The 25,078-nt window shown below is 37.7% G+C and overlaps 1 protein-coding gene across 4 annotated transcripts in view; it reads left to right on the top strand.

Moving 5' to 3' along the window:
* The window catches only part of npas2 (neuronal PAS domain protein 2), a 70,382-nt gene that overhangs the window by 35,321 nt on the left and 9,983 nt on the right, over positions 1 to 25,078 (top strand). For 2 of the 4 annotated variants that reach the window (XM_067439196.1, XM_067439197.1), the window contains exons 2-17: positions 8,532 to 8,752; positions 8,827 to 8,946; positions 9,079 to 9,135; positions 9,940 to 10,094; positions 11,054 to 11,145; positions 11,990 to 12,079; positions 13,582 to 13,705; positions 14,271 to 14,384; positions 17,411 to 17,529; positions 17,661 to 17,743; positions 19,556 to 19,662; positions 19,874 to 20,021; positions 21,155 to 21,236; positions 21,316 to 21,442; positions 21,547 to 21,650; positions 24,106 to 24,177. In XM_067439196.1, the coding sequence (XP_067295297.1) occupies positions 8,873 to 8,946; positions 9,079 to 9,135; positions 9,940 to 10,094; positions 11,054 to 11,145; positions 11,990 to 12,079; positions 13,582 to 13,705; positions 14,271 to 14,384; positions 17,411 to 17,529; positions 17,661 to 17,743; positions 19,556 to 19,662; positions 19,874 to 20,021; positions 21,155 to 21,236; positions 21,316 to 21,442; positions 21,547 to 21,650; positions 24,106 to 24,177 (1,548 nt within the window). In that variant the 5' untranslated portion in view covers positions 8,532 to 8,752; positions 8,827 to 8,872. Of the gene's footprint in view, positions 1 to 8,531; positions 8,753 to 8,826; positions 8,947 to 9,078; positions 9,136 to 9,846; positions 10,095 to 11,053; positions 11,146 to 11,989; positions 12,080 to 13,581; positions 13,706 to 14,270; positions 14,385 to 17,410; positions 17,530 to 17,660; positions 17,744 to 19,555; positions 19,663 to 19,873; positions 20,022 to 21,154; positions 21,237 to 21,315; positions 21,443 to 21,546; positions 21,651 to 24,105; positions 24,178 to 25,078 lie in introns of those variants that run through there. The other 2 variants (XM_067439198.1, XM_067439199.1) reach the window with 2 other exon arrangements.

The raw sequence follows: 25,078 nt of genomic DNA, 5'->3' as shown, positions 1-25,078 counted from the left end.
TATTTTCTAGAAATACCTGATATTAACCTGCATTTTAATTAATTCATTGGTGTTAGAAATAGCTCATATGAAAAGCTAAAACCCTCCCAAATGATGTTTAATGCACTGAAATAAATAATTTTCACAGAAAAAATATTTATCATTTAATCAAGACAGAAAGGTCAAATTTTGGCAAGACAAAAGTTTTGTCGCCTATACAGAAATTGAACAAATTTACTGCAAATACAAAAATATGTCAGCAAATTAAGTTGTGGTGCTGTGAGATCCAAATTTAATATCTTGTATGACTTCCATGAGCTTGAAGGACTGCATCCATGCGGTTTGGCAAGGATTCATACAATTTATTGATGAAGTCATCAGGAATAGCTAAGAAAGCAGTCTTGCATGCCTCCCAGAGTTCATCAATATTCTTTGGTTTCGTCTTCCATGCGTCCTCTTTCATCCTACCCCACATATGCTCAATGATGTTCATGTCTGGTGACTGGGCTGGCCAATCCTGGAGCATCTTGATCTTCTTCGCCTGAGGAACTTTGTTGTGGAGATGGAAGTATGCGATGGAGCACCGTCCTGCTGCAGAATTTGGCCTCTTTTATGGTTGGGAATATAAGAGGTAGCTAACATTTCTTGGTATTTTAGACTATTGATGTTGCCTTCCACCCTGCAGATCTCTCGCACACCCCCATACTGGATGTAACCCCAGACCATGATTTTTCCGCCACCAAACTTCACTGTTTTCTGGGTGAATCTCGGATCCATTCGGGCACCAGTAGGTCTCCTGCAATATTTGCGGCGACGGTGCTGTAATTCAACAGAAGATTCATCTGAAAAATCCACATTCTGCCACTTTTCCTGCGTCCATCCTTTTAGCAGGCTGTGGGCCTTGGCAAATGCCACACGGTTTTTCAATTGTCTTTTGTTTAGTGCTGGCTTCTGGGCACTGATTCGACCATGGAGGCCATTTCGAGACAGAATCCGACAAACTGTTCTGGTTGACACAGGGACTTCAGGTGACCAGGTCTCGTGGAGCTCTGCTGCAGTGGAAAATGGGCTGGCCTTGGATTTTCGAGCCAACAAACGGTCCTCTCGAGCAGTTGTCTTGTGGGGTCTGCCTGACCTGGGCTTGTCAAAAACGTCTCCAGTCTCTTCAAATCTGTATTTTGTTAGCCTCTTGATAATCAAAACTTTAGTCTCAGGGTGAATCTTAGGCATGTTTGCAGAAGTCTAGTTGCAGTTGATGTGAAGGTCTAGTGTACTGGGGTTCTTTTTATACACACTTGAGACCTAATTGATCCATTATTAGTCACAGGTGAAGCTCATATGACAAGGTGACAACACTTATGTCTTTGCAAAAATTGACTCAATGGGCTTTACCAAGCTGTGAATATTAGAATACTTTTTGAAAGTTTAGTTTTTCACTGAAACATTATCACAAAAGCTGGTGGGATTAAAATGAGCCATTTCTTGTAAAAAAATCTTGATTAGAAATATATTTCAGCGGCACTTTAGGTCAATTTGTACACAAGCGACAAGACTTTTGTCAGGGACTGTACAATTCATTGTCTGAGTCAAATCCCATGTTAAAATGGCCAACTTTACAGCAGCATTTTTTTTTACAGACTTATACAAAAAGTAGTTTTTGCCTAAATAGCCAGCTAATTTTGCCCTTCATGACAACTGTAAGGGGGACTGCCTAATTAAGGGTGTGGCCACTTGAGTGACAGGTGGACGGCCACTATAGTTAAGATAGTTGGGCATGGTTTCAGCAAGCAGGCACCTCAGCTCCACCTATGTCCCGCCTCTCATTTTCAGTTGCCAAGATGGCAATGGTTTTTAGACTTCAAAAATGACTATTCAGAACTCTCAAAACCCTATTTCTTGCATCATGAGAATTGCATTTTTAAGAAAGTAGCTGTGTCCCATTTCGTTATATTTCAAAGGCTGCGTCCTCCGGAGGACACGTCCTGTGTAGGATGCAGTATACGGAGTGTCCTCAATCAGAATTAAACGAGACGTCCTTCGTAGGACACACAGGCAGGAAGTATCTCATTGCTATGCCAACAAGTTCAGCCTCGTTGCGCTCTCACGCCAGTTATATGAATGAAAATTATTTATAACTTGAAAATGACTATGAAATGTTTCTTGTCTTGACAGCAATGTACTGTTCTAAACGTTTAAAATGCACTAAACAGTTGAAATCCTGTTAACCAAAACTATCTGTTTGAGGTAATAGAGCTTAAAAAAACAACAAAAAAAGCTTGAACTACTTATTTTAAACACCACACCTACGCTCGCATGTATATCTGGCGATGGTGCCGTTTTTTCATATAATATAAAAAAAATGACGGTTGTTAACGGAGACGCAAAGAATTGTGGCTTGTCTCCAGCCCCGTGAAGGCTACACCTCATGCACACTCCGAATTCCTGTGAAAGAAGGACACATTCGAAGGTCGCATTTGGAGTGTCCTACTCACTTTTTAGAATTGAGACGGCCTTATGACGTATGCACCCTTCGAATGCGACCTCCGGAGGACGCAGCCTTCTGAAATGAGACACAGCTAATGTTAAACTTCGAGACCTTTGCGGTCGGTTCTTTTTTGCTGTGTTCCGTCCAGATGTTTTAAACACAAGAATGAATTCTATCATATAATATCCTGAGAATGTGCTGTTTATTATCAGCTGAGAGTGCTGTAGTCATCATTAGCCGAGAGTTTGCTGCATTTCGCTGCGTCTTTGTCTCTCTTCTTTTTCATCATCTTTTTCAATTTCATTTTTAATGTGAATTAAAAAAGAAACTGTAGTTCAAAGGCTTGAACTATTTGTCAGACTGAAAACTTGGACAGAACATAATGTCTGTGTGTATGTGTGAGTAATTGTGTAAGGGGATGTATTGTAATTCCATCCAGTTGTATTAAATCTTGCAGCTTCTCATTTGTGCTTGTCTGGTCATCATCACAGTTTTGCTGAAACTATTCTTAACTAACTCATGTATGGTAAAAAAAAATAATAAAGAATCTCACTCACTCACTCACTCACTCACTCACACACACACACACACACACACACACACACACACACACACACACACACACACACACATACACACACACACAATTGTTGTGAAAAGTAAATTAGAAACATACCTGTTTTTGTCAATTTTGGCTGATGTATTTTAAGCCATGGGTGAAACACTTTTTTCTTACTAACAGTTTTTGGTTGAAAGAAACATTACAGCCTAATATTTTTTTAAATACTCAATATTTTTATTGTCATTTAGTCCTGAAATAAGAAATTTGGCAATGCTTTGTTTTTGCGTGGCTGGTCTCGCAGGTCTGTGTGATTGTTTTGCAGAGCGAAACATGTTTTAAGATAGTATACCAATGAAGTGTGCGCGCAAGTGTGAATATAGTTCAGTCCTTCTCTCATAGACACACATCTCTTCTCAGCTGATAAGAACTGTCAGATATATGGAATTATATCCACAAACCACAGATGAGATTTGTGTGTGAACAAACAAAAATGTTTTTTAAGCTGTATTTCAGTGGTTCTTAGAGCTGGTTGTGAATTCCCTTTTATAGCAAACATATGAGAATGGAGTAACATATCTAAAATCTTATGCTGCGTTCACACCGCACGCGAATGACGCGAATAAATCGCGCTATTCGCGCGAAGTTGGACGCGTGAACATTTTGAATCCATTCGCTTCATTCGCGCGTCAAATTCGCTTCATTCGCGTGTGACATTCACTACACAACAGACGCGAATTCGCGTCATGGGAGGGGGTTCTGCTAGTCATTTTGACTGGGTCACTTGACTTCTTTTCTGTAAAAAATACTACTGTTAATGTGTGACAAAACGTAGTTTGAAGACTTTTTCAGGCGATAATATTGTTGTTTAATGCTCAAATCTGTGTTTTTTTATACAAAAAGTGCTCATTCGCGTGTGACATTCACTACACAACAGACGCAAATTCGCGTCATGGGAGGGGGTTCTGCCAGGCAGCGGCAGTCGGCAGAAAGACTATCCGAGTTAAGCCTCCTCTCACCGGGGTTGATGAGCGCGGAGCTCCGGTGATCGCCTGGGTCTCACACCTCCGAAAACACCAGATCAAATTTTCAAATAGGAGCTCTCTTAATAAATAAATCACATATTTGAGCTTTATACAACTACATTCTCGCCTGAAAAACTATTAAAAGTACATTTTGTGACACAATAGAGTAGTATTTTTAAATTACTCTGGCCTCGGAGTTCCCCTATGGGTTTCCCATCCGTCACTTCACCACGTGACAGCAGTAGCAGGCTCCTCATTGGTTAACGCGGCGCGAATATCCGCCAAAGTTCAGATTTTTCAACTTGAGCGATTCGCGTGTTTCGCGCGGTTCGCGCGAATCACGCGTTCAAAACGCTCAATTCGCGTGATCATTGCCGCTTCATTCGCGCGAATCGCGCCATTCGCGCCGCCTCATTCGCGCGAATCGCGCCGCAGAATGCCTATTCGCGTCTCTGCATTGACTTAACATGTAAATCACTCGCGCGAATCGCGTCATTCGCGTGCGGTGTGAACGCAGCATTAGGAGAATGGGGTTGTGGTAGGATGCAACAGGACAGTTTGGATACTGAGAGTTTAAATTATGTGGAATGAGGAAAACACTTGAAGGATGAATAAAATATAAGACATGGGGATTGGCTGTAGACTTTGAATAACTACCTCTTATTGTTCTACTAGCACCATTTGACAATATAGCCTTTAAAGGTGTCATGAACTGGCTTTTTTTTTTTTTATATACTGTCGTCTGAGGTCGTCTAAAGACTGGTTTTTAAATTCAAAAACTTCATAACTAATAAGTAATCGGCTATTTTCTACACTGGTTTTGAGGCGGCCTCCTGACGCTGGGTTTTGATGGGTGCGACGCACTGGAGACTTGGAAGTAAACGCACACAGCTAGGATTGGATAAGATTTGCATATTTAATAAGCCTGAGCTCCTCTGTCAGTTCACATGTGGGAAGGATTGTTTTGAAAGTGGCAACCGGAATGATTCTCTCGATCACAGGGCTTGTAAACGTCTTTAACAAACACAAACAATGATTTATTTATTTATCTTACTGCGATTGATTGGAATATTATTTTTGTATTACTTGGCCCGCACGATCGGTGGATATAAGTGTGAACCGCGCCCTTCAAATGTCAAGTCAGGAGTGTGAATAACGCAGATCAAGAAATTAATGTTACTTCACTACTTGAGATTCACCGGCCTGCCGACATGCTTACGTTTTGGTAGACCGTCTGGAAAACACATTACCCCGGGATGTTGGGCTTTGCGAGTCCTGGCCCATACATGTCTGAGTCTGACCCCAAATCGCAATGAACCAACAAAAAAAGTATTCTCCAGCCTGTGACAGCATGCTAAGGTATTTTCTGTTAGACACGTACACATAATCAAAATGATCTGTAACAATGCAAAACCACATATAAAAAAAACATGTTTTACTTACATAAGTGTGTTGCGCCATTCCTGTCGGATCCAATATAGAAGGCACATCATTGTGTTTTACTATATAATATGTCTGCAAATCAAGTATCAACCTGGGACTTGTTTACAAACGATTCTGCTTCCCCATGTGAGCTGAAACTTCATTAAAAATAAAGTTCAACCACACATTCCTAATATTAGGATCTGAAGCTTCTGCAGCGACTGTGTTCTTCTAAAACCAGGAATAGCACAATATCATGCTATCTTCTTCGGCATGTTTATTGCTGCAGGCTAGTGATCCGATGAGTCGGTGGGTGGGGCTACTAAACAACACGTGCTTATTATTGTGTAGAGGCGTGTTTCGCCACATAATGACGTCAAGATGCGGCACACAATCGTTTTCTGGGCCTGGTGTCTATAAAAGCTTTTCTTTGACTAACAAGGATGTTTTCAGCTCTGAAACTTACAGGATATTCTTATATTACCATGAATTTTTTATATATCAAAAGCTCAAGGGAAAGTTGATTTCTCAATTCATCACCCCTTTAAAAATAGGTAGCCTACTATAAAGCACTTAAAGTGGTTCCCCTATATTTACAAGCCAATTTACCACTTTTAGTGCAATTTACCATGCACCATCTTTATTGTGTGTGTGTGTGTGTGTGTGTGTGTGTGTGTGTGTGTGTGTGTGTGTCAACCGGTCTCAACTCTCAAGTTGTTAAGGCAGAATGTTTTAAAAACACAGATTTGTGCATCCCTATTTCATCTGCTAAGTATTTTCTGCTTGTATTTATATTCTTGATGTAGGCACATGGGCGGTGTAGCCAATACAATCTGTCTGAACAACTAGTTGACAAGGATATATAATTTATATTCGGCTCTTCTTACCAAATTGACTTACAACAGGAAAATGTAAAAACAAGCAGCAAAAATTAGACGGAGCTTGCTTAGCTTGGCCTTTATTGCGGAGCCTTTATTTGTTCTGTTCTGTATTACTAGCTAGTATCTATGTGTCTGTCTGTCTGTCTAATTGTTTTTTTTAATCTGAAATATGTCTTGTCTTGTTTTAGAATCTAAATATCCGTAATTTAAAAAAAAAAAAAAAATGCAATAAGACCCAATCAGTTGAATTAAATGTATTATTCATTGACATTTTTATTTAAAAAAAAAAAACTATTTTTTTTAATGAAGGCTAAAACTACATAATTTTATAATGGATGTGTTGAGTATTTTGCATTATTTTCCCATAAAAATATATATCCCTACAAACAACTTAACCTCTATAGGGTCACAGGAATACAAGGCCTCATATTATTTATCTCTCTCTCTCTCTCACACTTACTCACTCACTCACTCACTCACTCACTCACTCACTCACTCACTCACTCACTCACTCACTCACTCACTCACTCACACGAACATGCACACGAACATGCACATGCACACACACCTTTTCTCTTTCCTCTTTTCTGTTGTGTTAGTTTATGAGCTTGGCATAAAAGATGTTTCTAGGTCATGGCACTCCTTGCCGATGCAACATTTCCTAAGGGTTGTGCCAGTGTTGTATTTATGCTTAAGCCTAGGTGTCAACATGATACTTCTCTTGCACTTTTTATTACTTTGTCACTGAATATTGCATTAAGCATGTTTAATGCAGAAATTGATAAAGTGAGTAAGCAGCACCTCAGTTTGAGCCGTTTATGCTGCAGTCCGAAGCAGAAGGATTATTGTCTAGACAAAGGTGGAGAGCTACAGCTGATTTTTGTTATAATTAGACTTGAGCTAAAAATGCTCTGATACACCCAAAAATCATCATCATTGCAGAGGTTGCCATAAGAAACAAGTATAGGCTGTTATTTAATGAGACATTAGTATGTAGGTCTAGATGATGAACAGGTTCTGTAGTTTTTTAACAGATTCATCAAGCAAGCAGGGGACAAGCTGGATGAGAGAAATATTCTGGTTCTGCGCATTTTCACAGTGAATGTAAAAGAGATCAGGGGTAATGAAACCTTTTACTTTTGTAAAACAAATCTAGTCTTGTTTTAGAAACTTCTATTTGTGCCAACAGTAACTATATCATGAACAGCAGATCATATCATATTCATATATCATACATCATATATCATACCATATATCATATATCATCGTTTAATTCAAGAAGACAGTGTTTCAGTCAGTGTAACAGTGGCTGGGGCAAATTGTAGCACTTGAAAAATTCATGAACCCACTGTGCCTCTAGTTAGACATCACTTCAAGGTATATATACTATCAAGGTATTTAATATTTATTAATATTAATGATTAGTGTGCACATTTATACAAATTATTTTAGCCATCAGGAATATGTTTAAAGAAAATGGGGTGGGACTTTTCAGTTGTAATTTTCGGAACTATATATTTTATATGAATATAATATTTTCAACATATGTTAATTAGCTGAAGAGTTTTCAGCTGTGTACTTAGATTTTTTGGGGGGTGATTTTTGATCATGAAGCACACAGCATGTGGTGTCTCTGCAGGCTTTTCTGAACTGTAATGTATCTGGAGAGGGGCCAATGTTTTATTCATTTGACAGAGAGGGAGAGAGAGTATCTAATTAATGTTGGTGGTCTTTTTTCCAATTCATGCTTTTCAATAGAATTTGTAAATACTGTTTAATTTAATACTCTTTTTGTTGATTATTTAAAATACAGTTTGCAGTGAACAAATGCTATGCTAGCACAATTTTCTTTATTGTTTGTCTCTTATTATTATCATTATTATTATTAAATGAAACTTTTTGGTTGGTGCCAGACATTAAAGGTGCGTTTAAAGGTTGTAAGTGATTTCTGAGAAATATTGTTAAAAGTGGGGTGGACTGAGCATCAAAACACAATTGTAACCAATCAGCAGTAAGGGGCGTATACATTTTTGTTGGCATGTTGAGATCACATGACCAACCTGGTACTACTTAGCAATACCAGTCAATTTTGGCTGCAGAATAATTTAATCAGGATAAAAACTATCATAAATATTGCCAAAAACTGAAAATTAACACACCCTTTTTGTTTCCATCCACAGGGTCTGCTGTTTCCACCACTAACTTCATGGCGGGAAAACAAAGTTTTGCAAGTGTACATTAGCATGCTTTGGCTGGAAGTCAAGAGTCACGATTAACAATATCTTGATGATAAGCTAGTTTTTGGCATTTAAGGACTGGCTAGCCATAAGGACATAACCTCAGCATCTATCAGCTGCCAATCATCAGTGCGGTAACACCGGCGGCAAGCCATCTGAGATTTGTGAGTAGTGGCTAATCACTAGCATTAGGTGGTTAGCGTGTGGCGTCTATTAGAATGTCTGTGGGTGTTTTAAGTGTAGAAACCGCGAATGGGACACGCCAGCCTTCACAGACGGCCTGAATGGGAGAAGGAGTGATCATGGACAACCTTTCGGAGTTTGGAGGCCTTTGTCCATCCAGCCGGAGGGAATGGGAGTGAGTCTACACTCATTTTATGCTTGTCCTTTTTGTCCATTTATAATTAATTTGCCATGTTATATTGTTCGGTGATATTTTGATGGTGCCAAATACGATTTTTAAATTGAAAACATTTTCCTCTGATTGCAGCACAAGCAGCTGTGTGGATGATTTAATGGACGAAGATGAGAAGGACAGAGCAAAAAGGTCTGTGTGTGTTTAGGGCTGTATCGTTACAGTGCACTGCACATTATTGTGTGATATTTTGAATAATAAAATCCCACATTGGACTGTAAACCTGCGAACTTTAATTGTGCCCAGAGACATTTAAGAAATCACACCTTTAAAAGCTCTTCACACTTTCACTCTTACAATAGATTTGGTTTTTGAAAGAGTGTCTAGGGCTGTGTGCGTGCGTGTACAGTGTATACACACAGTGTCTTTGTCAGTATGAATGAGATTCGAAAGGTTCAAAAGTTTTCCAGTTAACTGTTTAGTCATTAGGACATGTTGAAGTGTTCGGAATGTCTGAGGTAAGAGAGAGCGTAATAATTAATTTGACTATATAAAACATTAGCTGGAAGCCTAAAATAATTATCTTCAGTTGTAATTCAAATGAAATTGTAAAATTGTTGAAGGTGCATATAAGAAATATGAATGCATATAACAAAAGTGTTTGAAATGGTCTACATTTAATTGAGATCCTCATGAGAAATCCAGCACAAACACCATCATCACCACATACAGACGTTTTCTTTTTGACTGTTAGATTCAGAATAGCACTGTGTAAAATTACGCCATTAAGAAGTCTGTTATTTTTTGTATTTGTGCGTAGTCAGCATGAGTACATTGAATTTTATATGTATGCATGTATCTTGTATTCGTCTATTTTCTTACATTGCAAACCAATTCACACAGACATTCACAAACATTCATTCTTTCATCTCTCATTGTCTGAAGTAATATGAGTGTCATCACTTTCCGTCCATCTGTCTCTCTGTCTCTCTGCAGGGCATCCCGTAATAAATCAGAGAAGAAGAGGAGAGACCAGTTCAATGTTCTCATTAAAGAGCTGTGTACTATGCTGCAGGGTCAAGGTCACCCCCGCAAGATGGACAAATCCACCATCCTGCAGAGGACCATTGACTTCCTGCAGAAACAGAAAGGTCAGGTCAAAATCATGTTAAAATATTCAAAGTTTGCCCAGTCTCTAACCCGATGGGGGAAAAATGTAGTTTGGTGGAAATTTATGTTGGTGGCCAACATGCTTTACTTACCCAATTCCTCTCCCAACCTGAAATTTCATGTGACGTAGAAAGAATTAAGAATATAGGGGTGTCGCACCAAAGGAAAACAGAAATTAACACTTTTATTGTGGTTTCAAAAAAAGTAAAAAATGTTAACAATTGTCACAAGCTTTACTGTAACATGACCTTGAATGAAGTCCTTCAAATAATTTAACTTGACAGAGGAATTGGCCGATTTAAGATCAGGATATGGTATCACACCGGAAGACATGTTTTCAGTGACTAAATGTATCAAGTTCATACTCTTTTAGAAATATATGGATGAAAAATATTACTGTCATTTACTGAAATAGACACTTGTAATGCCTTTTTCATTTATAAAAGTTGTAATTTAAATAAAAGTTTATTATCTTTGCCACAACTTGACCCCATTTTATTTACTTGCTAATGCAGAAGTTTACACACATTTAGCAAGTATAAATTTTGGACCCTGGTTTGAAGAACAGAAGACTTTTTACTTCGTTTGCATTTGGTGGAAGGAGCAGACTGCTGCAATATCTTAGGAGTGTTACTACCAACACCTTTGAGTGCCAGGAGCTGCTCTGTGATGGGCCCAGTTCCATTTCCTGTCTGAATCCAGGGCACAGCTGTCAGGCCGTCGGCAGAACGTTTTCTGGCAGCAGATTTCACTGCTCCTATAAAAAGTTCTAGTGCTATTTCCAACTTCCCCCAATCTCAGACTTCCTTTCTGCTCAATTTATATTTCTTTATTCCATTCCACCCAAACCTGTTAGTCCACACAATCCCTTCCTCAGAATTCCATAATCAAGTTTATACAGCATTCCTAAACATTGTTTTTTCTGCTTGATGTTTTCCAGAAATCACAGCACAAACAGAATCTTGTGAGGTCCGGCAGGACTGGAAGCCTTCTTTCCTCAGCAACGAGGAATTCACCCAGTTAATGCTGGAGGTAAAGCATCGTATCTGCCTCACCCACTTTCAGTTTCTCTGTAGCCTTTAATATTCCATACTCCAGTTGTATTTGCCCTGTGAAAATATGTCATACTTCAGCTGTATTTCCTAAGCACCATGCTGTCAAGACATTTATTTTGCGAGACTATGAGATGCCTTATAGCACTGCTTCAGGCTCAACTAGAAGGAAACGCGCATTACAAATAAAGGAAAATGTTTAACTTTAATCATGTAGCAGAAATGCATGTAGTGAATATACAGAGTCAGCCTCTGCTGTGCACAGCATTCCTGTAGTCTGAAAACTGGGAGTTGCACTTTGTATGGGGCATTTTTGACTTATCCCTAGGGTTTCCAGCATTAAGGAAACATTCACATTTGAACACTTCCTTTTAAAAACAACCTCAGGCTTTACTCAGTCTAAGAATTACAAGTACAGTGAATCAGGCTTATAACAGCAGTGATACAGGAAGAAGTTATGAGTTGGGGAATCCTTCATTTATTTCTCATTAAATAAAGAAAACCATAAAAAAATATTGTGCTCAAGAGCCTGATAGATAGTCAACATTCTACAGCTACCAAGGTTTTTCATAACCAGCGTGCTCAGAATTTTTAGATGAATAAATTATATTCCACATTTAATTTGATTTACATGTGGGGACAAGACCAATATTCAAAGTTCAGTTCAGTCATTCACTGAATAATGACTGAATGGTGACTCAATAATGACAGAATTTTCATTTTTGGATGAACTATTTCTTAAATAACAGAGAGAAAATGGTCATCATTATATTATGAGAATTTTTGCTGATTCATAATGCCCTTTTTTCCCCTTCTCATGGCAGGCTTTGGATGGTTTCCTAATAGCTCTTACCACAGATGGGAACATCATATATGTATCTGACAGTGTCTCGTCTCTCATTGGCCATCTGCCGGTAAGTGGGGGTGGGGTGGGGTGGTCCAATGCGATTTAAAGCGAACTAGATTTGGATGAACCCATTACCTCTTAGATGTTTTATGACTAGTCAGGCAAACGCTTGCTATTAGTAATATGTTTTTCTAAAAATAGTTAAGACAGCCCACACACAGCAGGTTTTCTGTAGGCTGTTGACAACAATTCTTCAGTAAATGCTGCAGATTTTTATTAGAGGTTCTGAAATCATGACATGCCAAGTGCTTTGGCTTATTGCCAGTTAAGTGGTTTAACTTATTACAGAAAAAAAACAATTCATAAACCTGAATCAATGCACCTCTCTTCTTATCGCTGTAAATGCGTCAAAATCCATTCAACATGTGATCACATGCTGCCAGTCTAATGAGATTTGCTTCAAAATTGTACTGTTAGTTAAGTTCCTTCTGTGTGTGGGTCACAAATGCGGTTTGATAATAGTGATGGTTAGTTCCATCACTGTCAAAGGCATTACCTTTGGCCTTATTAAGAAGAGATGAGGGCTTAGCAGACTCTTGTTTTTGAGGAACCGAACAGGCTGAACTAAGGTGGCACTGAATGTCATGTGTGGCCATTGTGGATCTACACAGATTGTGCTAATACTCTTGTGATTTTGTTGAGATTGTGCTTGGATGCCAACCCAGTTCCTATAACAGCAGAGAATGCTGGTTCAAGCCACAAGGAAGCTTTAGTATTATTTATATATTATTGTAGTATTTATTATTTTTTTGAATGTAGTTTTTCGTAATTTTATGTGCTTTTGTTGGCTTTTCTTTTATATTTTTATATATTTTTAATTGATTTTCATTTCAGTTTAGTTTAAGTAATTTTATTTACGCTTAAACTTAGTTGCCAAGGCAACATTTTAAAATTTGTTTAAATTTTAAAATTTAAAATTTTATTAAAAAAAATATATTATTAGTTTTTCATCTAACATTTGTTTTATTTCAACTTTACCATAAATGTTTATTAATAGGTTTAGGGCCATATTTAATAACAGTATGCACCAGCACAAACCCTCATTTGGCGTTAAAACTACTGTCAGAATTTACTAAAAACACGCAGAGAAAAATTTGCACTGAAAACAATAATTTTTGCGGCTGATCTTATTGCATTTGCTTTTGTAGGAGTTTCAATTTTCTAATTTATGGGAGGAGAGTATTTAAATAAATCATGCAAGGTGATTTACTAAGGTTTACGCTAGTCAATTTAATGGTATTTTTGCCATTATTTACTGTGGAAAAAAGGCAACCAGATGCTAATTTGTGCTGCTCTTGGTAGATTGCATCTGGCTGCATTTCTTTTCCTTAATTTGCGTGTCTTCAGTTGATCACGCGCTGAACTTTTGACTCCCATCGCTATCTGAGTGTTTTTATTTTATTTTTTACTATACATAAACACTTAGTATTGTGGGAAATGTGGTGCATTGTGTAGCACTGATGAAAGCGAGCAGGGAGTGATGTTCCTATGGATTCTGCTGTGTCTCAGTCAGATATGGTGGACCAGAACATTTTGAACTTCCTGCCAGAGCGAGAGCATGGAGAGGTGTATAAACTTCTGTCATCACACATGCTCTTGACGGAACCTTCTTCTGTGGACCTACTCAACAGCAGTGAGTGTATACACACACACACACACACACACACAAACACACAGAGAGAGAGAGAGAGAGAGAGAGAGAGAGAGAGACCGTGTCTGCTGTGAGAGCGTGCCGTCTTATTGCCTGGATGTAGTGTGCTCTATGATTACACTCAAGGCTAATTATAGAGGCTCTGTGTGTGCAGTGTAACACAGATTATCTGTTACAACACCCTGATAATCCCACATACAGCTCTTACCCTGACCCCAATCCCTGAGAGAGACACACACCAATACTGAGAGATACTGGTAGAAAAAACAGTCACTGTTGACTTATTGATCTCCTTCAATCACCAGAACCTTCTCTATTTCACTGGTCACACTCACTTGTGAACAAATGTACACTCACTCACACGCTGTTGAATGGTCTGTCAGGTCATTGTACTCTATTTTAGGATAATCATTAAAGTCACACTGGGGCCAAAGCCATAATAGAACATTAACCTCAACCTTGTGGATTCGTCTGACAAACTGAATTGCTGTTATATTAGATGCTAACAATTTCTTTTCTCTTCCTGTGCACTCTTCCTTTCTTTCAGATGAGACGCATGTCGAGTTCTGCTGTCATTTAGCAAGGGGGAACATTGACCCCAAAGAACCGCCCACATACGAATATGTCAAATTTGTTGGAGATTTCAAGTTTCATAATAATGGTGAGTTTTTATTCTTTTTTACATCACCCAGAGCCACATGCAACACAGTAAGAGACACTAATAAATGATGGATATAGTTACATTTCTGTGTATTACTTGATTCATGAAGTAAACTTTTGCTGTGATAGCAAGTATTTGGAGTGCATTTGTTTCTTCCTGTGCATTTGGTTGAGGAAGAGATTGAATGAGGAGGATGATTTGCCTATGTTGGACTTATTGGTCCATCTCCTCATTTGCATGTAGAATGTCAATGTGAGGGCACATTTTTACTAATAGGGAAATGTGAAAATAAGAATACTCTTGGAGCTGTTAAAGACGTGGAGCCGTTAAATTAAACGGAAACATTTAAGCCACCACCAGAACAACTCTAGTCCTCTCTATAAACTGGAGCTGTCACTTTTTATTCGATATTCAAATATGCATTTGAACATGACGTGAAATATCCGTAATCGAAATATAAATAAACTATCTGGTTTTTAAAGTGCCATGTAAAAATTTTTTAACAGTCTATTTGCAATTACATAAAGCACTGAAAATGCTCCATATTAAGACCTCTGTCGGAATAAAAATGCCTAAACCGAATGATAATGTAACCGGTTTGAGAGGGGTGGGATAAACTGAATCTTTCAATTGGAATTATTTAAATCGGAATGACAAACAAGTGTGCATGTAAATGTGGCTTGATTAGACCATTTGTTTTTTATTTTATTGTTTGCCATCTCATCCAATAGAGGGCGCTCTAAACGTATTGTAGTGTAGGCCCATGACCAAATCAAGCGAATCTCCTGCTGTTTAAATTGTCACGTTATTATTTGTGCCTGTTCTGAATACTGTTTTTTTTCTTCATGTAGACTTATGTTATGATTGGCTATGCATAGTGGCACTTCATATCGAATAAATTGATAACCTGGTGTTTCAAACATTAAGTTCACTATTTATTTTTCCAGACAGGCTGTGGCCTGAGTCCTGTTTATGACTGTCAGACTGTTAATAAATTTGTGATTGAATCTCCGTTACCATGGTGTCAGATTTTTTTTTTTTCGTTGATATTCGAATATATATTCAAATACATTGCTTGATATTTGATATCCGTTCTATTTAGATTTTTCTCAAAAATGTACTATAAACTATAAACACTTTCAACTTTCTTATTTAATAAGTATAAAGAAGTTTAAGTATTAATACTTAATAGTATAACCACTAGTTGAAACATAACTTTTAAGAATAATAAAATAATATACTTTTTATTAGTTTGTTTTAAAAAAATTATAAATAAAGTTATACACTTACTAGGAACTTACTAGGATTATTAGGAACACCATACTAATACTGTGTTTGACCCCCTTTCGCCTTCAGAACTGCCTTAATTCTACGTGCCATTGACTCAACAAGGTGCTGAAAGCATTCTTTAGAAATGTTGGCCCATATTGATAGGATAGCATCTTGCACGAGATGGAGATTTGTGGGATGCACATGAAGCTCCTGTTCCACCACATCCCAAAGATGCTCTATTGGGTTGAGATCGGGTGACTGTGGTGGGCATTTTAGTACAGTGAACTCCTTGTCATGTTCAAGAAACCAGTTTCAAATGATTCAAGCTTTGTGACATGGTGCATTATTCTGCTGCAATTAGCCATCAGAGGATGGGTACATGGTGGTCATAAAGGGATGGACATGGTCAGATACAATGCTCAGGTAGGCCATGGCATTAAAACAATGGCCAAATGGCACTAAGAGGCCTAAAGTGTGCCAAGAAAACATCCCCCACACCATTACACCACCTCCACCAGCCTGCACAATGGTAACAAGGCATGATGGATCCATGTTCTCATTCTGTTACACCTCTCATACCCGGTGGGGTCTTCTGCTGTTGTAGCCCATCCACCTAAAGGTTGTGCGTGTTGTGGCTTCACAAATGCTTTGCTGCATACCTCGGTTGTAACGAGTGGTTATTTCAGTCAAAGTTGCTCTTCTATCAGCTTGAATCAGTCGGCCCATTCTCCTCTGACCTCTAGCATCAACAAGGCATTTTCGCCCACAGGACTATCGCATACTGAATGTTTTTCCCTTTTCACACAATTCTTTGTAAACCCTAGAAATGGTTGTTCGTGCAAATCCCAGTAACTGAGCAGATTGTGAAATACTCAGACCGGCCCGTCTGGCACTAAAAACCATGCCACGCTCAAAATTGCTTAAGTCACCTTTCTTTCACATTCTGACATTCAGTTTGGAGTTCAGGAGATTGTCTTGACCAGGACCACAACCCTAAATGCATTGAAGCAACTGCCGTGTGATTGGTTGATTAGATAATTGCATTAATGAGAAATTGAACAGGTGTTCCTAATAATCTTTTAGGTGAGTTTATGTTGTTTATATAATAAATATATAATATTTGTATTAAAAGATTTAAATAAAAATGACACACACACACACACACACACACACACACACACACACACACACACACACACACACACACACACACACACACACACATTTACATTTAAAAAACATAATAGAGGCTCAAAACATAATGTTAAAGTATATATATACTTTTTTTAAAGATTTTTTTTCACATACACGTCGGTTGCATAAACTGCTAATTTTGCAAGTTTGTAAAAGTTACATAAAAAGATACATTTTAAAGGTAAGACTGATTACCACTAACTTATGGCTAGTAGGTCAGTCTAGTTCTTAAAGCACCTGCTTAGCATAGTTACTATTTTATGCAACTGTCTATAAATAGTATATCAATATGCAGTAAGATATACATAATAAAAATGAATAATTATAATAAGAATACAAAATTGTATAATAAAATAAGTATTAAAATATAAGTCAAAAATACAATTTAAATCAATTAATTTAATTAATTTGTCATTCACTAAAAGTATGTTAAATTTGCATGAAATATACCTTAGTATATTGCTAAGTTTAATACTGCTAAGTTTAATACTTTATCTTTGAAATGGTGTCATTGTGGGTGTTTTTTTAAAAACAGAATATGATGTTTTTCTGTGTCGTAGTGCCTCTGTCTTCATGTAACGGTTATGAGCTGGCGTTCCCGCGCACGCTGCAGTCCTCACTAGAGGAGCAGATCTGTCTCATAGCTACAGTAAGACTTGTGACCCCTCAGTTCCTGAAGGTAACAGTACACAGAATCACATACGCACAAAATCAATATTATACACACACTACTTGCATTCATCCTTGCATCAAAGGAAGGACAAACTTATTGTGTGTGTGTGTGTGTTTGTGTGTGTGTGCGTGTTAAAGGACATGTGCAACATGGAGGATGTGTGTGATGAATTCACATCAAGACACAGTCTGGAATGGAAATTTCTCTTCTTAGATCACAGGTGAGTCAAATGCCACTCCATTATGCAAACGACTCCTCTGATGTTGTGGATCTGCATGGACTGTTGTACTACACTCCGTTATGTCCTTTTCATAGGTTCATTCGTGTGACTCTTCTGATTATGTCATTTGCTTAATTCATTCATCAGTCGCTGACCCACTTACATCTGCTAATTCAGACTTTCCGCTGTCCCACGCATGGCTGCGAGGGCCAGGGATGTCATCAGATGTGCGTGTGCTTGAATCAATTCTCACACTCCTATATTAATGTGATGTTTTTATTCTGCCGTGGCCATTCATAAAATTCAGGATAGAGATTATTTACTCAGGAGGATTTTCTGACCCCCAGAGAGATTACATAACCGTGTGCGTGTGTGTGAGTACTGGATGTCCTGTTCCCCACAGGGCTATAATTGGACATTCGAGCTGTCTCGTCAAACTCTCTCTTTAAAGGGGAAGTGTGTAATTTCAGCATCAACAAAAAATGTTGTTTTCAAACAGGTTTCCCAAACACTCCCTGCAATTTTTATTGGTCAGACATGCATGTAGTCCCGCCTCCAAACTCATGCAATTAGTTGAGCCAGTATTGCTTTGGTTTTGAGACAGTGTTTACATTGGGGGATATATAAAATGTACAAATATTTTACTGTCTGAATATTAAGCATTGATATTTAATATTTGGATTTAACTTTTTACACTTTGATAATAATGAAAAATGTTTCTAGAGCAACAAATCAGAAGATTAGTATGATTTCTAAAAGATCATTTGACACTGAAGACCAGATGAAAAGACACAAATTTAGCTTCATTATCACAGGAATTGCATTTTAAGATATGGATCAGTGACGTGACATGCATATTGTTGTGTCCAATGCACTATTTTCAAAATGATTTGATAAATGTATGACTTATATCACTTTATTCTATAAACCCTAATTAGTTTGAATTAATTATAGTATATTAAAGTAATACATATTATTTTATTATATGTATGTTTATTATGTTTTCTTATCTTAAATCCCCCACAATGTCAGATGGTGCAACTGTCCTAACAAACGAGCAGACTAAGAAAACTATTTAAAATGGACTGTTAATAATAAAACAATTCAAATTAAATGCATTTTATAGTTTTAAAGCTGTTGAGATAACTGAATCCAGCAATTTGTATATTCTCAAATGTCAGGATGGCACAACTGCAAACATAGCTCTTTTATTATGAATTGATTGACAAGGTAATAATAACAGAAAACATGATAATGCATCATCCAGAGGAGCCTAACTCATCCTTGTGGCAGAATGAAAAAGTTTATAGATCTCTCTCAAATATTGGTAATTTCAAGTATGAGTAGGTTGGTACACTTTCTATGTCAGTTGGTACAACTTCAGTATATATACATACAACTACTGGGTTGTTCTGCCTGACTTTAAAATGTTATTTAACACTGTTCATGACTTTCAGTTCGGAAAAGATTTAAAGACTTTTTTTTTTATTTGTCAATGACCCATATAAAAATAGAAATCTGTTATAGTGAATTGTAATATTTTTTACAAAGTTTACATGCCTCTATATTTACAAATATATACATGACTCGGGCAGGCTATGGACACCACGCTTTTGTTTATCTCAGTGGTTTCCATTGTGATGAGTGTTTTGCAGGCTCATTTGAGCACCAATGTTTCTTTAGTCTCAAGAGGAAATGCACAGCCGTTTTTAAGGGGTCTGAAGAGTTCTTGTTTTGTAGTTTGGGACACTGCTTGGAATTGTGCATGTGCTGGTGGCAGATATAATGTACTGAACGTATGTGTTTTCACAGGGCCTCTCCTATCATTGGGTACCTACCGTTTGAGGTTTTGGGGACCTCTGGTTATGACTACTACCATGTGGACGACCTGGAGCTGATTGCTCAGTGTCATAAACAATGTGAGTGTTATCTCAGTATAAGTCTCGCGCTTGCTCTCTTTTAAAACTAGGTCAGTGTACTGGCTTGGAAATTTTGTGCTGTTTGTGCGAATCACAGAGGAGCTGAAAATGCCTCCGCAAGGAAAGATGAAAGACCTTGTAAGAAGCTCTCAAATCTTTTATAGAGACTACTGATCTTGAGTGTTTGTGTGCATGCATGTGTGTATTGCAGTGATGCAATTTGGGAAAGGAAAATCCTGTTACTATCGGTTCCTGACTAAAGGGCAGCAGTGGATCTGGCTACAGACACACTATTACATCACATACCACCAGTGGAATTCCAAACCAGAGTTTATAGTCTGTACACACAACGTGGTCAGGTAAAATACACACAACCATAATTCATACATGTCTAATGAAAGTATGCCACACACACACACTGGAAAGTACACACACTCAATTTCGTATGCGTATAAACAAAAAACGTAAAACACAAGCACATTGAAACATTTTAAAATATTATATGATTTACGATATTTGTAACTTATAAATATCTGTGTTCAAATGCCTGATAATAACTTCAAAAATAAAATACTAGTAGTTAATATGCTTGTCAGCTTTTTAGCCTCTGTTTCCATCTAGTGGTTAGTTTTTGTTACTACAGATTTGAAAATAGATCATATTCTCAGAAATGCACTAAATTACAGAATCAGACTACAGCAGTGGTTCTTAACCAGGGAGCCGGGGCCCACTAAGGGGCATCAGCAAAATTCCAATAGTTCTCAAGATGACTTAAAATGTAAAAAAAATATAAAAAATCTATTTATTTCTTTTTTTCTTTATTCAATTTTTGTCTTTTAATAACCAGTATTCCTACAGTCTTGGAAATCTCTGGATATATGAGGAAGAATCATTTTATGTATGATTTCAAGTATGATTTCTACACCTGGAAAAGTCCTGTAAATTGATTATTAATTAAACTATATAACTAAACTGTAAAAATACCACCTCTATGGGCATTTTTCTATTGAATAAACATTTTTCCAGTAATGAAAAGTTCTAGAATATTTTTTGGGGTAGTAATTGTAAGTAGTTTGGTGTATTTAAAAAAATCTTTATCCATTAAATCACAAAAAACTGAAAATGTGGCCCTTGAAAATTGTTGTGGACAGTGAGAGTCCTCGCCCCGCATCGACAAAACATGCAAGCGGAGCGAGGGTAAAAAAGCAATGATCAGATGTGACACAACAAATTCCGACAGTAAACTGAAGCCTCGTTGTATTTCTGACATACTTCAAGCGTTCATGCTACATCTCACATGAAGAACAAATGGATTTGCAACGGCCGCTTTGTGTGTATTTCCATCGTAGACCGCCTCAAGCTGTTGTGGCGCAGGTGTAGACAATGTTGGAGTCAAAAAAAGTTGAGAACCACTGGTCTACAGCTTTTCACGGTGGATGTACAATTTAAAAGAATGAAAAGTGAAAACCAAACACTTTGTCTCTCTCTAAAGTTATGCTGAAGTCCGAGCGGAGAGAAGGAGAGAGTTTGGATTGGAGGAAAGCTCATCTGATATGGCCACGTCTTCAGTCAAGGTGCTACACACAAATGATATAGTTCTGCTTTTTTCTGCTGAGTTTTGTGAATAGTTACTAATCGGTTTTGTGTGTGTAGGGGCAGGAGGTGTTTTTGGACATGTGTCCTCCTTTGAAAAAAACACGGGACAGAATCAACAGCGCTCAATCAGTGTCATCACAAAGCTCGAGAAAATCATCACACACAGCACTGTCCGACTCTGCATGTAAGTACAAACACGAACTTCTGCTAACACTTCTGCACTTATGAGGTGTCAGTGTGTGTAAGAGGGTCATGTGAATGCAAGCCTGCGTGTGTCTGTATCCACAGCGAACTCATCGGTGAGGTACACAGAAGCATGCACATCGTCATTGCAGTCTGCCTCCATTGGTCCTGAGAAGAGTTCCAGCAGAATGCCACATAGTGGAACGAAGGTACTAACATGCACCTCATCATCATCTTCATAGTCAATATTTATATGTGCAGCGATTTAGAGGGGAATTGTCTTTTTAGGGCCCACGTATTCATGGTGTGAGGACCCTATAAGAACTGCTCCATTTATTTATTTTTAGATTTATATCAATCTTTTTGACTGCTTCCTAGAGTCTCAGCTATGTTTACAATTTTATAAATCAACAGGGTATGACTTATAGACTCACTTTCATTTATTGGGCCCTATCATACAGCTGGTGCAATACGACAACAGGCGCGACGCAAGTATTTCTTAGCTAGTTTCAGCATGATGCAGTTGTCAATTTCACATCCAGCGCCACGTGTTTTAAATAGCAAATGCACTTGCGCCCATCTGTTTGCCCATGGGCGTGCCTGTCTGTAAACGAGGTGTGATCAGGCTCACTGTTGGCGCAATGCTATTTTGAGGCAGCTGAAAACGACTGTGCCATTGACCAACAGAAACCTGGTCTAAAGTCAAAAGCAGAGTATATTTTGTGTTATTTAAAGGACACGTTAATAATATGCACATATAGGTGGATGCACAACATGCATACACTCTCTGCTTATTACACACAGAGACGCACAGCAGCACACAAACATTTTTAAATATTAAAAATAAAAGGATTCCTCTCTGGAGAAGCGTTTAGTCTTTCCGCTCACAAATTAAAAATTGGATAAAAGCGTCTGCTAAATGATTAAATGTAAATTCCACCATGTAAATAGCGAATCTGCCATAGTGCAAGCGCAACTGGCTTTTGAAAGGAATCGAAGATGAGACTCTTATTGGTTTATGGCACGTTTGGCCCAAAACACACCCATGACTCATTAAGAGACTAGGTACAACACTTTTGGACCATGCCTGGTGCGCCAAACTTTTTTTCCGTTGCACTTCAGACCATGCTCTCAAATTTTTAAAATAGGGCCCAGTCTTTTTTTAAAAATAGTAATTTAATAACTGTTATTAAATTACAAAATAGTAATTTAAAAACTGTTAAATGCAACCTTTAGCAATTCTCAAAATAAATAGTCAATTTTTCAATTTTTTCAACAGACAAGTGCTTGCAGATAGAATTCAACAGGTGTGTAGATTAGACAGGCAGATGGATGATGACATCAGATCTGTAGGTCATTAGTTTGTCTCCACAGATGTTTAATAAAACATAAAAATCCCCACCAATATCCAGGTGAGTTACAAAGGACTCTGTAGCAAGTGACCAACTGTAGCAAAAATATAACGATAAAATAATAATTACATGTTTAAAGGGTTAGTTCACCCAAAAATTCTGTCATTAATTACTTACCCTCATGTCGTTCAACACCCTTAAGACCTCCATTCATCTTCGTAACACAAATGAAGATATTTTTGTTGAAATCCGATGGCTCAGACAGGCCTTCATTGACACCAATGTCATTTCCTCTCTCGAGACCCATAAAAGGCACTAAAGACGTTGTTACAAAGCCCATCTCACTACAGTGATTCTACAATCATTTTATAAAGCGACAAGAATCATTTTTGTGGGCAAAAATATTGAAATAATGACTTGTGTAGTGATGGGCCAATTTCAAAGCAAAATTTCGAACCGTTATGAATCAGCGTATCGTATCAGCGTGTCAAACTGCTGAAATCACGTGACATTGGCGATCCGTATCATGAATCAGTACACTGACTCATAACCGTTCGAAACTTTGTTTTGAAATTGACCCATCACTACACAAGTCGTTATTTAGTTGTTGTTTTTTGCGCACGAAAACTATTCTCATCGCTTCAAACTATTTTAGAATCACTGTAGTGAGATGGGCTTTGTAACGACGTCTTTAGTGCCTTTTATGGGTCTCGAGAGAGAGAGAGGAAATGACATTGGTGTCAATGAAGGCCTTTCTGAGTCATCGGATTTCAACAAAAATATCTTCATTTGTGTTCCGAAGATGAACGGAGGTCTTACGGGTGTCGAATGACATGAGGGTAAGTAATTATTGAGAATTAAAATTTTTGGGTGAACTCACCCTTTGAATAATAATTACACATTACTAAATATTGGTAAAAACTTCATATAACTGCAGCTCATACTCTGAAATGTATCCTAACACTACTTCTGGCAGTTACATATTTATAGTTAAATTACCATGATAGTGTCATTCAATATGGTCACATTGCGAATAGTTAACAGTACAATTTTGCATAATTCTTCCAATATACACCACTAGTGTCTCCTAAAACCACTTTGAATACTTTTATGGCTCTGCACACTACTATTTAAAGGTTGGGTTGGTAATTGTTATTTTATTCAATGTTTTTGAAAGAAGTCTCTTATGGCCATCATTAATTTATATAAAATGAATATTTATCTAAAATGTATTTATATATTTGTTTTTAAAATGTACTGTATTGAATGTGATGTTATTATCAGTCTGTGTGTATATGAATGTTTGTTATAGACCCTGATTCAGAGGCAGAGCTCTTCTGAGGCCACGTCACTCTCCCCGTCCTGCAGTCAGCATTCCGCAATGGTCAATATCTCTCTCTCTTTTTCTCCTCTATTCCATCCTCTCTGTCTTACCTACATGTTTAACTGTAGAGTTTAGAGTGTGTTGTCATCTTAGAATAGAAATATGGTCAACATTTTACCACCGTCTGGGTAAAAATGGTTTTGCTCTGGCCCATAAAACCTACCAGTCTCAAACCAGGGACCCTAATATCAGAGTCCATGCTAGGATAGTCCTCAATATATAAACTTAAAAAATGCAGTAACTTTATTTTCCTTGTACATCTAAAATAAAATGATATGAATAAAGTTGTGAATGTACTGCTATAGATTTTATTTGTTAGATATTCTGCCCATTGCAGCTCACAGTGGCAAAAAAATAAAAATAAAAATAAACTCAGAACTTGTTTTGGATTCTTAAATAGCTTTTTAAAATGTAATGGAATGTTTTAGTCAGTTTATTCAGTGGAGATGAGCAAAACAGCTGGTTTTGAAAAATGTTCAAAGTTTCCAAAAGGTGTAAAATGGGTATGTGTGGCTGCTCTTGACCAGGGCTTTACATAGCGCCCATTTTGGGCGCATCTATGCCTAAAAATTACTGCGTGCGACTGTGAAAAAATATTTAGGCGCACTGATGCGAGTGACCCGATCGATTCTCATGAATGGATGTGTAATACAATCGGAATAAAAACTACAACTCCCAAAGTGCATCAACACTGAGAAACTGTTAGGCTACGTTTCCTACTGAAATCAAATGCTTTTCATGCCTTTAGTCAGCAGGATAACTGCACAAATGTGTGCGACGGACTACACTTCAAACAAAGATTGTTTACAAGGTGAAACGGGTGTGACAATGCAGCCATGCGCAAGCGCACTTACTAGACACCTCACGCTGATGATTTGCTGCCAAATGAACTGGAAATACC

Source organism: Pseudorasbora parva, chromosome 3 (assembly GCF_024679245.1).
Source record: "Pseudorasbora parva isolate DD20220531a chromosome 3, ASM2467924v1, whole genome shotgun sequence".
NCBI classification, from domain to species: domain Eukaryota; kingdom Metazoa; phylum Chordata; class Actinopteri; order Cypriniformes; family Gobionidae; genus Pseudorasbora; species Pseudorasbora parva.
The sequence above is the reverse complement of the archived record's forward strand: the minus strand, read 5'-3'. Positions and strand labels throughout refer to the sequence as shown.